General features: G+C 48.8%; 2 protein-coding genes across 2 annotated transcripts; both read left to right on the top strand.

Moving 5' to 3' along the window:
- The first annotated feature begins 4,406 nt into the window (after positions 1-4,406).
- Positions 4,407-10,312, top strand: LOC125552691 (protein RRP6-like 2). Its single transcript, XM_048716339.1, has 14 exons — positions 4,407-5,078; positions 5,789-5,944; positions 6,676-6,834; positions 6,912-6,995; positions 7,131-7,210; positions 7,312-7,362; positions 7,467-7,566; positions 7,826-7,908; positions 8,022-8,067; positions 8,346-8,433; positions 8,513-8,682; positions 8,798-9,097; positions 9,168-9,281; positions 9,715-10,312. The coding sequence occupies exons 1-14, from the start codon at positions 4,779-4,781 to the stop codon at positions 9,967-9,969; spliced, it is 1,986 nt and encodes a 661-aa protein (XP_048572296.1). The 5' UTR covers positions 4,407-4,778; the 3' UTR covers positions 9,970-10,312.
- A 1,473-nt stretch (positions 10,313-11,785) lies between these two features.
- On the top strand, positions 11,786-13,361 carry LOC125552692 (phosphoserine aminotransferase 1, chloroplastic-like). The gene has a single exon (XM_048716340.1). The coding sequence runs from the start codon at positions 11,841-11,843 to the stop codon at positions 13,095-13,097; it is 1,257 nt and encodes a 418-aa protein (XP_048572297.1). The 5' UTR covers positions 11,786-11,840; the 3' UTR covers positions 13,098-13,361.
- The last annotated feature ends 662 nt before the right edge of the window (positions 13,362-14,023 follow it).

Genomic DNA, 14,023 nt, shown 5'->3' with positions numbered 1-14,023 from the left:
TCGGCGAAAATCATGTGTTGGGAGCGTAATGCTTCTCAGTCATGGGACCACGATTTATTTAAAAATCACAAACTAGGCGCAAATTCATCCAAACTTTGATAAATTCATACATATTTAAAACATTTTACAAAAAAAACGCTACTAGGCCCGCCGTCGTCCTCGCCGCCTGACGCCCTTGAAGCTCTACATGCCGAGGAGCATGTAGAACTGTGTGTAGTCGCCGCCGCCGCCGTCGTCGTCGCCTCCTCCGTGGCCGCCGTCCCTGCTACACCCCTCCCCAGGTTGGCGCAGCGGGTTGGACGGTCCGGGGGCATCCTCATCCTCGTCGCTGTCGAGAATCACCACGCCGTGCTCGTCCTCGTGCCCACGCTTGCGGGCGGCTATCTCCTCCAGGGCTCGGCGCTGCCGGACCATCTCGTTGCGGAGGTAGTCGTCCCGCGCCCACTTTAGGGCCTCCTCGTCGGAGAAGCCGCGCCGGACTATGGCCTCGTACTCCGTGGGGCGGCCGGGCTCACGAGGACGAGGCGGCCAGAGGTGGGGGAGGAGTCGGCGATGCGGACGCCGGAGCTGCGGGTGCGGTGGCTGACCGGCGTGTCCTAGGGCTCCGGCTTGACGGGGCGGAGGCATGGAGAGCCGGTCGAGCGGCCGGACGAGGAGGAGGACGCCCCCGGGTCCATGCGCCTCCGCGTCCACGAGCTCCCACACCGGCGGGAGAAGGACGGGGGAGCGGGGTACTCCAGCCTGGGCGTGTTGCTGCCCTCGATGTACTCGAGGATGGTCTTGCTGGAAATATGCCCTAGAGGCAATAATAAAAGGATTATTATTATATTTCCTTGTTCATGATAATTGTCTTTTATTCATGTTATAATTGTGTTATCCGGAAATCATAATACATGTGTGAATACTTAGACACCAACATGTCCCTAGTAAGCCTCTAGTTGACTAGCTCGTTGATCAACAGATAGTCATGATTTCCTGACTATGGACATTGGATGTCATTGATAACGAGATCACATCATTAGGAGAATGATGTGATGGACAAGACCCAATCCTAAACATAGCACAAGATCGTATAGTTCGTTTGCTAGAGTTTTCCAATGTCAAGTATCTTTTCCTTAGACCATGAGATCGTGTAACTCCCGGATACCGTAGGAGTGCTTTGGGTGTACCAAACGTCACAACGTAATTGGGTGACTATAAAGGTATACTACGGGTATCTCCGAAAGTGTCTGTTGGGTTGACACGGATCAAGACTGGGATTTGTCACTCCGTATGACGGAGAGGTATCTCTGGGCCCACTCGGTAATGCATCATCACAATGATCTCAAAGTGACCAAGTGTCTGGTCACGGGATCATGCATTACGGTACGAGTAAAGTGACTTGCCGTAAAGAGATTGAACGAGGTATTGGGATACCGACGACCGAATCTCGGGCAAGTAACGTACCGATTGACAAAGGGAATTGTATACGGGATTGCTTGAATCCTCGACATCGTGGTTCATCCGATGAGATCATCGAGGAGCATGTGGGAGCCAACATGGGTATCCAGATCCCGCTATTGGTTATTGACCGGAGAGCCTTCTCGGTCATGTCTACATGTCTCCCGAACCCGTAGGGTCTACACACTTAAGGTTCGGTGACGCTAGGGTTGTTAGGAAGACTTGTATGTGATTACCGAAAGTTGTTCGGAGTCCCGGATGAGATCCCGGACGTCACGAGGAGTTCCGGAATGGTCCGGAGGTAAATATTTATATATGAGAAGTTGTCATACGGTCGCCGGAAAGGTTCGGGGGCATATCGGTATTGTACCGGGGCCACCGGAGGGGTTCCGGGGGTCCACCGGAAGGGGCCACCTCTTTCGGAGGGGCCTTATGGGCTGTATGAAGAAGGGAACCAGCCCAAGTGGGCTGGGGCGCCACACCCCCTTAGGGCCCATGCGCCTAGGGTTGGGGGAAACCCTAAGGGGGCGCCCCCTTGCTTGGGGGGCAAGCCCCCCTCCCCTTGGCCGCCGCCCTCCTAGAAGATTGCATCTCCTAGGGCCGGCGCCCCCCCTAGGCCCCCTATATATAGTGGGGGGGAGGAAGGGCTTCACACCCCACGCCTTTGGTGCCTCCCTCTCCCTCTCCAACGCCTACTCCTCCTCCATATAGCTTGACGAAGCCCTGCCGGAGTACTGCAGCTCCACCACCACCACGCCGTCGTGCTGCTGCTGGAGCCATCTTCCTCAACCTCTCCTTCCCCTTGCTGGATTGAGAAGGAGGAGACGTCACGCTGACCGTACGTGTGTTGAACGCGGAGGTGCCGTCCGTTCGGCGCTAGGATCTCCGGTGATTTGGATCACGTCGAGTACGACTTCCCCATCCCCGTTCTTTGAACGCTTCCGCGCGTGATCTACAAAGGTATGTAGATGCAATCCGATCACTCGTTGCTAGATGAACTCATAGATGGATCTTGGTGAAACCGCAGGAAAATTTTTGTTTTTTGCAACGTTTCCCAACAGGTCTTCAACGTGCGGCCTTGTGATATCAGTAGGCCCACACAATAAAAACAAAATAATGTGCATGCATATACGGGAGGTCCCGTGCATGGTTGAAAATCCTCTCTCTCGTCCGTGTTCATACAGCCGACAAGGGCGAGCAACGAACAAGTTGAAGAGAACACTGACCGTAGGTCCCCGGGTCTCGTGCAACCGCTTCATATGCATATATACACGTGTGTAGCTTTATTTGCGCTTCACACTAGCACAATGATTTGCAGTTTAAGCCCACGCCATGATTCCGTGAACACATAGTCGAATGTTGTTTTGTGCAGGGATGAAATCATTGTGTAATCATTCAGGCCCCAAAACCAAAGTGAACAATCATGTCAGGATGGAACATTCTGCAGTTTCAAGCGTGTGGGGTGGCTCAGCCTCTCGAACGTACTAGCCTGAACAAATACGATAAAAAAAAGGTATGTGTGCTTGTGTTTATGTTTATAGGTGCGAGTGTATATGTATGTTCCGTGTTTTAAGGAAAAAAAAGATCAGGAGGGTCGGGCAGCGATGACAGACGGCACGTCGTCTTCCTCCGTGGGCTGGGCTAGGTGGGTTGTGTACTGTTCCTCGCGGGCCTCGTGGCAACAGGGCCGCAGCCACGGCCACTGCCCTCTCGCCTCAGGCGTCCCCCGAGCTTGTCTCAAAAAAAAAAGGCGTCCCCGAGCCGCGCGCCGCGCGCCGCAGCTCCATGGAGGTGGTGAATCGGAGAGCGAACAATTTCAGACATACGTGGGCGTGGCCGCGTCGAGATCTCCAGGACGCGATCTCGTGTCGCTGGTTCATGATTGGCGTCGCTGGCTGTAATGACGCGGTAGCAATTAATTCAGGCAATCGTGATGGATCCAGACATGGAGAGGGGAGGAATTAATCCCAGATGACGACTGTTGCTTGGTTGGTTCACCATGGTACTACTAGTATTTTTTCGGCACCCACTACAACAGTCATGACTTTTTTTATGGTAATACGTGTATCATTCATATTGTAAAGATCAAAATACAAATCACGTAAGCACCGACATGACAAGATTGAAAAGATAACAGAACATCTCTGAGCTTGACACTAACGTCCGTCACCTGCCTCCGGCACCACCATATCAGTCACCGAAGAAATAAAATGTCGGATCACCTCCTCACCCGAGCTCGACGCGGCTCCATCATTGATATGCAGTTTAGTGAACCTCCAAGGTGGCTCACCAAAAGTGAAGCCCTTGTTGTTGAACGAATTAGACGGATGCAACACCCCGGACACGCCATCTAACTTCAAATCTGATACCCTACCACGACTAAGACGGCGAAAGAGGAAACAATACCTGCCATCCATAAACCACAAACCCAGCACACGTTTATGTCTTCCAAATGTCGTCTACGCAGACCATAATCTGCATCCACTCCTGGACTACCTTCCAAGCTCCACGCCGACGATGGAGCAAACGCCGTCGCAATGACGGAGCCCGAGGACATAGGTCCACCACGAGGATGCTGCCGCCGCCGCCACGCCATCCACGCTTGAACAGACTGATTTCCAAATTCATCCCCAACCATAGGACCCGATAGCCTTGTCAGGGAAGGATCCGAAGAATCTTTATTCAGCCAACAGTCATGGCTCAGTACCACCACATCCTACTACAGTACTCCAGTATCTTCCTTTTTTTTTTGAGTTGGGCACATTCTACTACCAGTACGTGCTGTACATATCGCGTGCTAGCGCGTGCAAAAATGTATACTACTCAACCTGAAAGATATCCGCTGAGCAAAGATAGAAAGAGATAATGAGATTGATGATAGATAGATAGATAAGTAGATATGGATGACGATGCTTATGCTGTGACGGTAAGATGATGCGTTGAGTGGGGAGAAGATGTTGGTCCGATGAAGAGAGCAAAGCAAAGGCGCCCGTCACGCGTGGCGTGCCAGCTGAGCGGCGGCAGCGGGCAGCCCGGCGCCCCGTCGCGTCGGCTCGGGTCAAGCAATAAATAAAAAGCGAGCTGGCTGGCGTCGCGAGCCCGACCTGCCCGCCCCGCCCCGCCCCGCCCCGGAGTAGCGGCAGTAGAAACCGCCCGCCCGCCATTCCCACCTCTCCCTCCCTCAATTCTCATCTCCCTCTCCCCTGCCGCGGCGAGCCGCCCAGCCGCGCGCCCAAAACCCTAGCCCCGCCCGCCGACACCCCGCCACCGCGCCACTCCCGCCCGCCTCCGCAACCAATCCCCCCACCCACCCACCCACCGCGGCGACGCGCTCCTCCATGGACGGGTCCAAGGGCCCGAGCGACGGGGACGCGGCGGAGGAGGCGGGGGACGGGAACAAGGACAGGACGCCCGGCGCCTCCGACGCCGTTCTCGCCGCCGGGCCGTTCAGGACCGCCGCCAGCGACGGCAGGGTGCCCTGGGCGGCGCCGGGGGCCAAGCCCAAGGTGGTCTACCACGATCCCAGCATCCCGCGGCCGCAGGACGTGTACCTCATCAGGGTCAACAACTGCAACTCGCCCTTCGATCACGTCTGGCTGGAGCGCAGCGAGGACGGCACCCGCCCTATCCACCCCTTGGTCAGCGCCTCTTTCCTACGACTACCTCTTTCGTCCCTTTTCTGTCGTTGGTACTAGGAACTTTTGGATCGAAACGCGACATGCGAATGTGCTAAAAGAGCTCTACCTGCTCAGATTTGTTTACTAGTAGTAGTTAGTTCACTGCGTCATCAGTAATTACTAGAACGTCATACATGTGTAAGAAAATCTGTATCTAATGAAATGTTAATGGCCCTTTCTGTGATCACTTGTTGTCTGCACTTTCGAAGCTATCCGTGAGCAAAAAATAGTTTGATCTCGTTTCTTTCTATTTCGGGGGATCCATGACATGTTTACATGGAATCCAGAAGATGGGGTCATGGTATTAGCATGTCTCTTTATTCTGGATAAAAGTTTATGATGACACTTGCAGTCAGAAGAGTCCAAATGCATACGTTTGCCGATTCTTTTTGCTGGACAGTTGATTTGCTTAGCTCGAAAAGGGTAAAAAGGTAACCATCTAGCGTGTTGACTATAGGACTAGATAAGTTTGTTACAAGAGATGATCTAGTTTGGATGTTGATATTAGAAAAGGAAAGGCATAATCTCCTCACTGCAGAGCGACCTGTATCACATAAAAGTAGCATGGTGTTCTGCTTTTCTAAATAATTTCTGTTGTTCTAAATTGTACAGCAATCGTCTTGTGTGTGCATGTACTAAAGTTGATGTAAATGTACTTTATCTTATTGCAGGAAAAACTACCCGTGGAACAGTTTATTGACAGAAATGTTCCTGAAAGTGAACCAGTAAGGCCAGCTGATGTAGACGATACCCCGTTTACGCTAGTAGAAGACCTGAAAGGATTGACAGAGTTAGTTAACAAGTTGAAGGATGTAAATGAATTTGCTGTAAGCACTTGTAATCAAGTTTTCTTTAAATTTCAAATTAATCTGTATCAGGCTTGTTTGCTGCCTATGTTGTATTATATTCCAACTTTACAAGTACCTTGTGCATTTTTCTTGGATTCTTTTTAAATGCTTCAGTTGACATTGTTCCTGCTATCAATTATAAATTATGCACATAAGTCGTGCAGTAATTTTGTCAACAAAATAATCCAAGTGAAACATGGCTGAGTTATTGTCATATGGTAGCTGTTATGGGCCCTGATTGAGTTTGACAGGCATATATTCTTAAACTATTGGTAGAAGTCTTAAGAGTGTGCTACTTTAGAACTTTTTGACAACATCACTTATCATAGCTCCATAGGTGTTTCCGTCTTACTTGCTGCCATCAAACTCCAGCCACAAATCCAGTGAATTATGTTTGTTATAATTCATATTACACAATGTGAGCTTATATCCGCTGTCCTTTACTTTTGAATTCGTTGTAATTGATGCATTATATTTTTTTTCTGTATGATCGGTAGTTGCTTCTATGTTTTCCTTTCCCCTGCCTTGTCTGTCTTCCTGCTATGAATTACAGACCATAGACATAAACAAGATCATGTTCCATGTTTTGCTTATTTTGTCTTGTCATAGAAGAACCCATTTGTGCCTTTCTCTGTTTGGGTCATCTGACATGGAATAGCTCGGTGACTGCTAGCAATGTAATCTTTGCTTTATTTCTGTGCTGTTTTCAGGTCGATTTGGAGCACAATCAATATAGGTCATTTCAGGGTTTGACCTGCTTGATGCAGATTTCAACAAGAACAGAGGACTTCATTATCGACACCCTTAAGCTACGCATATACATCGGTTCTTACTTGAAAGAACTTTTCAAAGATCCAACCAAGAGAAAGGTTTTTCTTAACCATCAAATTGTGTCGGTCTTTGTGCACTTTAATATCCTTTTCCTCACTTGTTCTTGGGGAGATAGGTAATGCATGGGGCAGATCGTGATATAATGTGGCTCCAGCGGGACTTCCGAGTATATGTGTGCAATCTTTTTGACACAGGACAGGTACTGTTGAAAATAGGCTATACCATAATTCTTGATTGTGACTCTGTTTGTGTTTTTCTGCAATCTCCTTTGAAACCTACCTTTTTCTTTGCCATGTTAAACTTAAGTTTGACTTTCCTGTCTAACACCAACCAGGCTTCAAGGGTTTTACAGATGGAACGAAACAGCCTAGAACACCTATTACATCATTTCTGTGGAGTCACAGCGAATAAAATGTACATCTCACTTACCCCTAATTTTTAGATATACCCATGCTGACCTCCCTAATTATCTACCATGAGATTTGTTTCTTACCAAAGTGAACATTTTCTTGTAGATATCAAAATGCAGATTGGAGGTCAAGGCCACTCTCTGATGAAATGATCAAGTATTGTCCATATAAACCATATGTTCCATTCTTTAGTTTAGTCATTGTTCTTACCCCCGCTACTATTTCTGTCAATATATCCATTTGAGATTACCCCTATGCAGGTATGCGAGAGAAGATACACATTATCTGTTGTATATATATGACTTGATGAGACTTAGACTACAAAGGGAGTCCACATGTGAAAACGATCTTCTTTTAGAGGTTAAGCTTATGTTCTACTGTTTTGATGTTTTCTATTTGGTTTTGATCTGGTATGATGAATTCATATGAATGAGCACTGTTGATTTAGAGCTACATGACACATCTTAAATTGGCCTGTTGTCATCTGTGGTGACCTTTCCTGTTCACATAAATCTGCAATCTGGGTGTTACTGATGATTGCTCAACCAACTTATAGTCACTTTTGACTGACAAGTGTCTCGGAACAGGCATTCTGATCTGTCTTTTTTGTTAGCTGCAGGTTCAAAAGCGCAGTAATGATATTTGCTTGCAGTTGTATGAAAAGGAGCTGCTGACAGATAAATCTTACCTCCACATATACGGGTCTGTGTGCTGTTACTTCAACTACTACACTTGGTTTATCTTTAATGGAAATCATTTTTAACACTGAAAATAATGTGTGTGCTTATCCCATTAACTCGAGTGTGTTATTACAGGTTGCAGGAACATGAATTGGCCGCAGCTCAGCTGGCTGTTGTTTCTGTAAGAAATTACTCTCTTCATTTTGTATTGCTCATGATTATTCTGTCTTCAATAAACCTGGCATAGTAACATATGATGTGGCACTTTTCCTATAAATGGTTATATAGCTTTCTGGTCCCAAATCATGCTGTCGATTGACTTTGGCATTATTTCATTACTTTCGATCATTTTGACTCTGAAAAGCAATAGTATAGTATATCCATGGAGTATAATAGGTTTTTTGTGTTCTACCAAGAGAGAGTTATTCAATTGCATGACCATTTTTTTTTCATTCTCAGGCTCTACATCAGTGGAGAGATTATATAGCTCGTGAACAAGATGAGAGCACTGGTTATGTATTGCCAAACAAGGCTTTGATTGAGATAGGTATTACTGATTTTGTTGGATTGCTATGCTGCAAAACTTGATGTGTTGTCTTGGCTAACTTTCCTTTTGAATTCAAAAGCAAAGAAGATGCCTACAACCACTGCAGATTTGCGAAGAATCGTGAAAACAAAATATCCATGTGTTGAGGATAATTTTGACCTAATCTTGGACATCGTATGGAATGCAACTGAAAATTCTGGTGCCTTTGAAGCAATAGCTGAGCAACTAAAGAAAGTACGACTTGGTGAGGTCAGTTTGGTTGAACTTTGTGGATTTTCTTTTTTCATTTATGTGTTAGGACTGATGATGAGTTTAGCATTGGTGTTTAAGGACTTACTTTGAAACTATATGCAATCTTGTGCAGTTAGACTTGAAAAGTATACTGGACACTGGTGAAGTTATCGAAATGGCTCCTTCGGATGCTGATAATGTTGGGATCAGTTTTGATCCAGCTGATCAATATTCTTTAGCTCCTTCATCAACTGCAAATATCAGGGTTACTTCTAACAGTAGGGATAGTTTTATGACTGATGCAACTTTGACTGGTAGCATCTGGCTACACGACAAAACCTCAACCATACCATCATCAGAAAATAGGACGTCTTGGGGCTTATCAGGCCTGACTAGACAATCAAACAAGGAAGTGATGAGCAATAATAAGCAGGTGAGACATACTCCTAGTATCTGCAGTCATTGTATTTTTTGGGGGGTATTTATATAGGTGTGTTGTGCAGGAGACACAGGCTCCTGTTCAAGAACTGAAGAGACCTTCGCCTTTTGGAGCTCTGGTAGGCAATTCAACATCTGGAAGACAGACAGATTACTTTGGAGGATTTTCAAATGAGCAGGTACATGCTCAGAAGTCACAACAGTATTTTCTTTTGAAATGTTCATTTAAAATACTTAATATCTGCTTGTTGATGTATTGTTTTCTTTTGCACTGCTGTGACGAATTACATATAGTACATCCTTAGCCTTATGCCAGTCTGCCATATTTGCTTATTTTTCTGCCTGTAGTTTTTGTTGATTAGTACTACGGTACTACATGTATTTTTCAAAGTAGTATTCACCGAGTATTCTGGAGAGAGAAAACATATGCCTGTGGAACAATTTCATGTGTCCTTCCATTTTTGCTCAACTCATCGAAGTTCTTAATATGCTCGATTCACCATTCGTTTAATTGATTTCTTAGTATCACAATATTATATTTTTCATCTTTGTTTCGCCGCAAGCATTTTATCTTCCCCTGCAAGTAACTCTGTTTAAGTTGTGGCGTCGCAGGCTAAAAGCGACGTTGATCAGATTCAGTCTTCAGCTTATTACTACCCCCAGTTCTCAGACTACAGCAGTTTAGCTGGATGGAGCCATCATGAACCGGAACGCACACAGGCCTCTGGGTTCATGTCTGGTTGCTATTACGGGCATGGCTACCAGTCGATAAACCAAAGCAGTACAGGAACAGGTCAGCCCGCCGCTGGAAATAATGGAGGGGGTTTGAAGAAGCAGCAACAACCTCCCCCTCATTCGGGTAACTAAAGCGGTACTGCTCTGCCTATAACTAACTGTGGCGCGACAGCCCCTGTGATCCATCCATCCTGTTGTGCAGAAAAATAGTTATAGAGAAAGAGAGTAGGAAGCTGACCTGTTTTCACCCGTGCCCTCTCACATGAGTGGCTAGGCGCTGGACATAGCATTTGTTTCATTGACAGTAGACGGAAGACATGTGTGCTGTCATGTGGTGAATTGGATGTGTGTATGTAACAAGTGACAAAACATGGCGTGTTGTTGTGCAATGGTGGATGCTGGAATTGCACAGGTGGTATACTGTAAAACTGGTGGTATAGATAGCAAATACTTGAAGACAAAAACGCTTTTTTCTTTTGTGTTCCTTTTTCCTTTTTCTTTTTTTTTATCATACCTTGCAAAAGAGAAGTAGTAATAACGACGTCGTCTTTCTGGCGCGTAGAACATTGGAGTAGTTGTTATCATTCTGGCAGGAGCTCCTCGTGCCTCAAATACAGAAATGTGCGTAGCATTCTTATCAGAGAGTGGACCAAAGCTAGCTTAGTGGCATCTTAAGGCTCTCCGGGTCAAAGCTAGCTTAGTGATCTCTCCGGGAAGCAGAGATCGTGTTGGCTACTAGCACCAGGGGGTGGTGCGTATATTCTTTCCTATAGCAACGCCCGTTCCAACAAGGCGCTATAAAATACTACGTACTACATCTGGTTGAAGATTAACAGATACTGTCAGGAAAAACAAACGCCCTCCTACATAAGCCAAACTTTGTGGCGGCCGTGTAAAGCTACCATCTGTGAGTGTGACAGCCACTTTTTAGCAGCCTGTTGTGCACACATGTCTGAATTCCGTCAGAGTCGTGGCGATCAACTTCCTCACCATCTCTTGTGGTTCGTCACACTTCTGTGGTACGCGGCATGCTGATCCGCGATTACTAGCGATTTTAATTTTATGTTTTTGAGTTGCAGAGAACAATCTAAACTGAGACAGTTTTTTTGGATTTGCTTCGCCTTTCAGCCTTGCTTTTCATTGTCATTGCGAAATTGACTCGAAACCAAGGGAAACAAGACGAGATTCCGTGTTTGCTCATCGCACAACTTTCATTTCTTCAACTGACCTTGCCCGCTGGAGGTATGAGTTCCGGTATTTGAACGGGTAGGGGTGACCGGAACCCTCCCAAATCATCTCTGTTATTCAGTCGATACAGCGACGCGCTTAAAATGAGGGCCTTGCCTTTTCTCTTTCCTGCTCTGCCGTTGACGCCCTATCTTCGTACCTGGTGCTTCTGGCGCGTATTGAGCTTGGCGCTCCTTGAGATCTCGAAATAGCTCCGGACCAGCGCAAAGTCTAGATTGGTTGGTGAGCCTAGTGTTGTGGATGGTTCGTCACAGTTCTGATGTATTTTTTACCCCACTTCATAATTTATGCATCTCTCCAACGCGTTTTTTACCCCACTTCATAATTTATGTTAAAAAAAATTATAGGTACACTTTTCACACTACGGAGAGAGTTTATGGCAAGACCGTACCTAACAAAATATCGGACAAACAATTCACCAACCCCTATAGATTCGCAACATAAACAATCCTGGCACGAACGAAGCAGAGAGCTTCTCCGGATTCGCCACACACATACGCCTCGTCCTCACCACTGTCAAGTGTCAATTTGGCCTCGGCTGCCTGCAATTTGCATCCCCTTTGATTTCACTTTCGCTGCAGTATATACACACAGCACACAGCCACCAGCACGGCACACACACACTCAACGCCGCCACCAACCCCCCCGGCCCCAGCCTCTGACACCTCCCCCCGCCCTCTATAGATCTCTCCTCTCCTCCCCTCCCCGTCCCGCACCAACCCACCCAAAACCCTCTCCCCCCTTTCCTCCCCACCATGGCCGCCGCCGCCGCCGCCACCCCCAACTCCATGCTCCTCCACCGCGCCAGCCCCAAGGCGGCCCCCTCCGCCCGCGTCCCGGCCCGCGCCGCCAGGATCCGCTGCCAGGCCGTCGCGGCGCCCGCCGCCCCCTCCCCCCTCGCCGCCGCGGGCGAGCGCGGCGTCTACAACTTCGCGGCGGGCCCGGCCACGCTCCCGCTCTCCGTCCTCCAGAGGGCGCAGGCGGAGCTGGTCAACTACCGCGGCTCCGGCATGAGCATCATGGAGATGAGCCACCGGGGCAAGGAGTTCGACGCCGCCATCAAGAAGGCCGAGGCCGACCTGCGCGCGCTCCTCGCCGTCCCCGACACCCACGAGGTGCTCTTCCTGCAGGGCGGCGCCACCACCCAGTTCGCCGCCGCGCCGCTCAACCTCTGCGCCTCCCCCTCCGACCCCGCCGACTTCGTCGTCTCCGGCTCCTGGAGCGACAAGGCCTTCAAGGAGGCCGGGAAGTACTCCGCCGCCGCCGTCGCCTGGTCCGGCAAGGCCGCCAAGTACACCTCCCTGCCGGCGGACTTCGGCGCCCTCGCGCAGAACCCCGGGGCCCGGTTCCTCCACATCTGCTCCAACGAGACCATCCACGGCGTCGAGTTCAAGGACTACCCGGAGCCGAGGAACGAGGCGGGCCTCCTCGTCGCCGACATGTCCTCCAACTTCTGCTCCAAGCCCGTCGACGTCTCCCGCTTCGGCCTCATCTACGCCGGCGCGCAGAAGAACGTCGGCCCGTCGGGCGTCACCATCGCCATCGTGCGCAAGGACCTCGTCGGCCGCGCGCAGCCCGTCACGCCGGTGATGCTCGACTACAAGACGCACGCCGACAACGCCTCGCTCTACAACACCCCGCCCTGCTTCGCCATCTACATCTGCGGGCTGGTGTTCGAGGACCTGCTCGCGCAGGGCGGCCTCGCCGAGGTGGAGAAGAAGAACCAGCACAAGGCCGGCATCCTGTACGACGCCATCGACGCCAGCGGCGGCTACTTCGTCTGCCCCGTGGACAAGCCGGTGCGGTCGCTCATGAACGTGCCCTTCACGCTGGCCAAGGGGGCCGACTACGAGAAGCAGTTCATCGCCGAGGCGGCCAAGGAGGGCATGCTGCAGCTCAAGGGGCACAGGTCGGTCGGCGGCGTGCGCGCCTCCATCTACAACGCCATGCCGCTCTCCGGCGTGGAGAAGCTCGTCGCATTCATGAAGGACTTCCAAGCGAGGAACCCTTGATCGGCCCGTCGTCGCCATGGTCCTCCGGTATCGCTCGCTCTAGTAGGATGTCTTGTTGTTTATCATATATCATAACATAAGTAGGCTGCAAGATGTTGTGCACCGTCGCTCATATGAGATTTGCTATCCGTCTGTAGTATTAGTATGGTAACCATTTTGCAATGCTGCTGCATCTTCCCCGCGTTTGCGGGACTCTTCTCCATCTGCTCGCTTTTGAGATTGGAACAGGTTGTATTGGGGAATAAAAGTTGATTGATGGCTTCAGATTACCTGTTTATTATGTATGGTCGAGAGTTTATATTATGTTACAAATAGACCCACTCAAGGTTTGGTTTGCTTTTGTGACATCTGAACAAGCAAGTTTGGCGATCATTCTGTCCTAGAGGCAGGATTCTTGTTCTCGGCGTTTTCGTAGATTTTTTCCGGTGCAGGATTCTGTTGTATTAGTATGGTAGCTATTTTGCAATGCCACGGCATTTTCCTGCGTTTACGGGATCTCTTTTCCATTGCTGGCTTTTGAGATTGGAACATGTTGTATTGGGGAATAAAGGTTGATCGATGGTCAATTGTTTTCAGATTCTGATTCTGCTGTATGATTGAGGGCTAAATTCAGGTTTGGCTGCTTTTGTGATCTGTAAGCAAGCAAGTTTGTTGATCATTGTCTCCTAGAGGCACCTGTTGGCTTGCTGTTCTTGTGATCTTGGTAGAGTTTTCTGGGTGCGGAATTCTGTGGAAGATTGGGTGCACTCTTTTGTGTAGCAGCCATTTATGTGATTTATCAGGCAGACAGACAGACAGGTCAATTATGTTGAGGACCAAGCACAGACCAGTGCATCATTACATATTTTTGGTATTTGGAGGTTGGTGAGCAGCAAGCTCCCGAGAGTTTGGTGATCTACTACTAGTATATTTGCTGGTTCCAGTGT

This window comes from Triticum urartu, chromosome 4 (assembly GCF_003073215.2).
Source record: "Triticum urartu cultivar G1812 chromosome 4, Tu2.1, whole genome shotgun sequence".
Lineage (NCBI taxonomy): Eukaryota > Viridiplantae > Streptophyta > Magnoliopsida > Poales > Poaceae > Triticum > Triticum urartu.
The sequence above is the reverse complement of the archived record's forward strand: the minus strand, read 5'-3'. Positions and strand labels throughout refer to the sequence as shown.

Bases quoted from the DNA above. Each gene is read 5' to 3' on its own strand.
- LOC125552691 (XM_048716339.1), top strand. From the start codon at position 4,779: ATGGACGGGTCCAAGGGCCCGAGCGACGGGGACGCGGCGGAGGAGGCG. The intron at 7,363-7,466 runs GTATTGTCCATA...ACCCCTATGCAG, and splicing joins CTCTCTGATGAAATGATCAA to GTATGCGAGAGAAGATACAC. The intron at 8,683-8,797 runs GTCAGTTTGGTT...AATCTTGTGCAG, and splicing joins AGAAAGTACGACTTGGTGAG to TTAGACTTGAAAAGTATACT.
- LOC125552692 (XM_048716340.1), top strand. From the start codon at position 11,841: ATGGCCGCCGCCGCCGCCGCCACCCCCAACTCCATGCTCCTCCACCGC.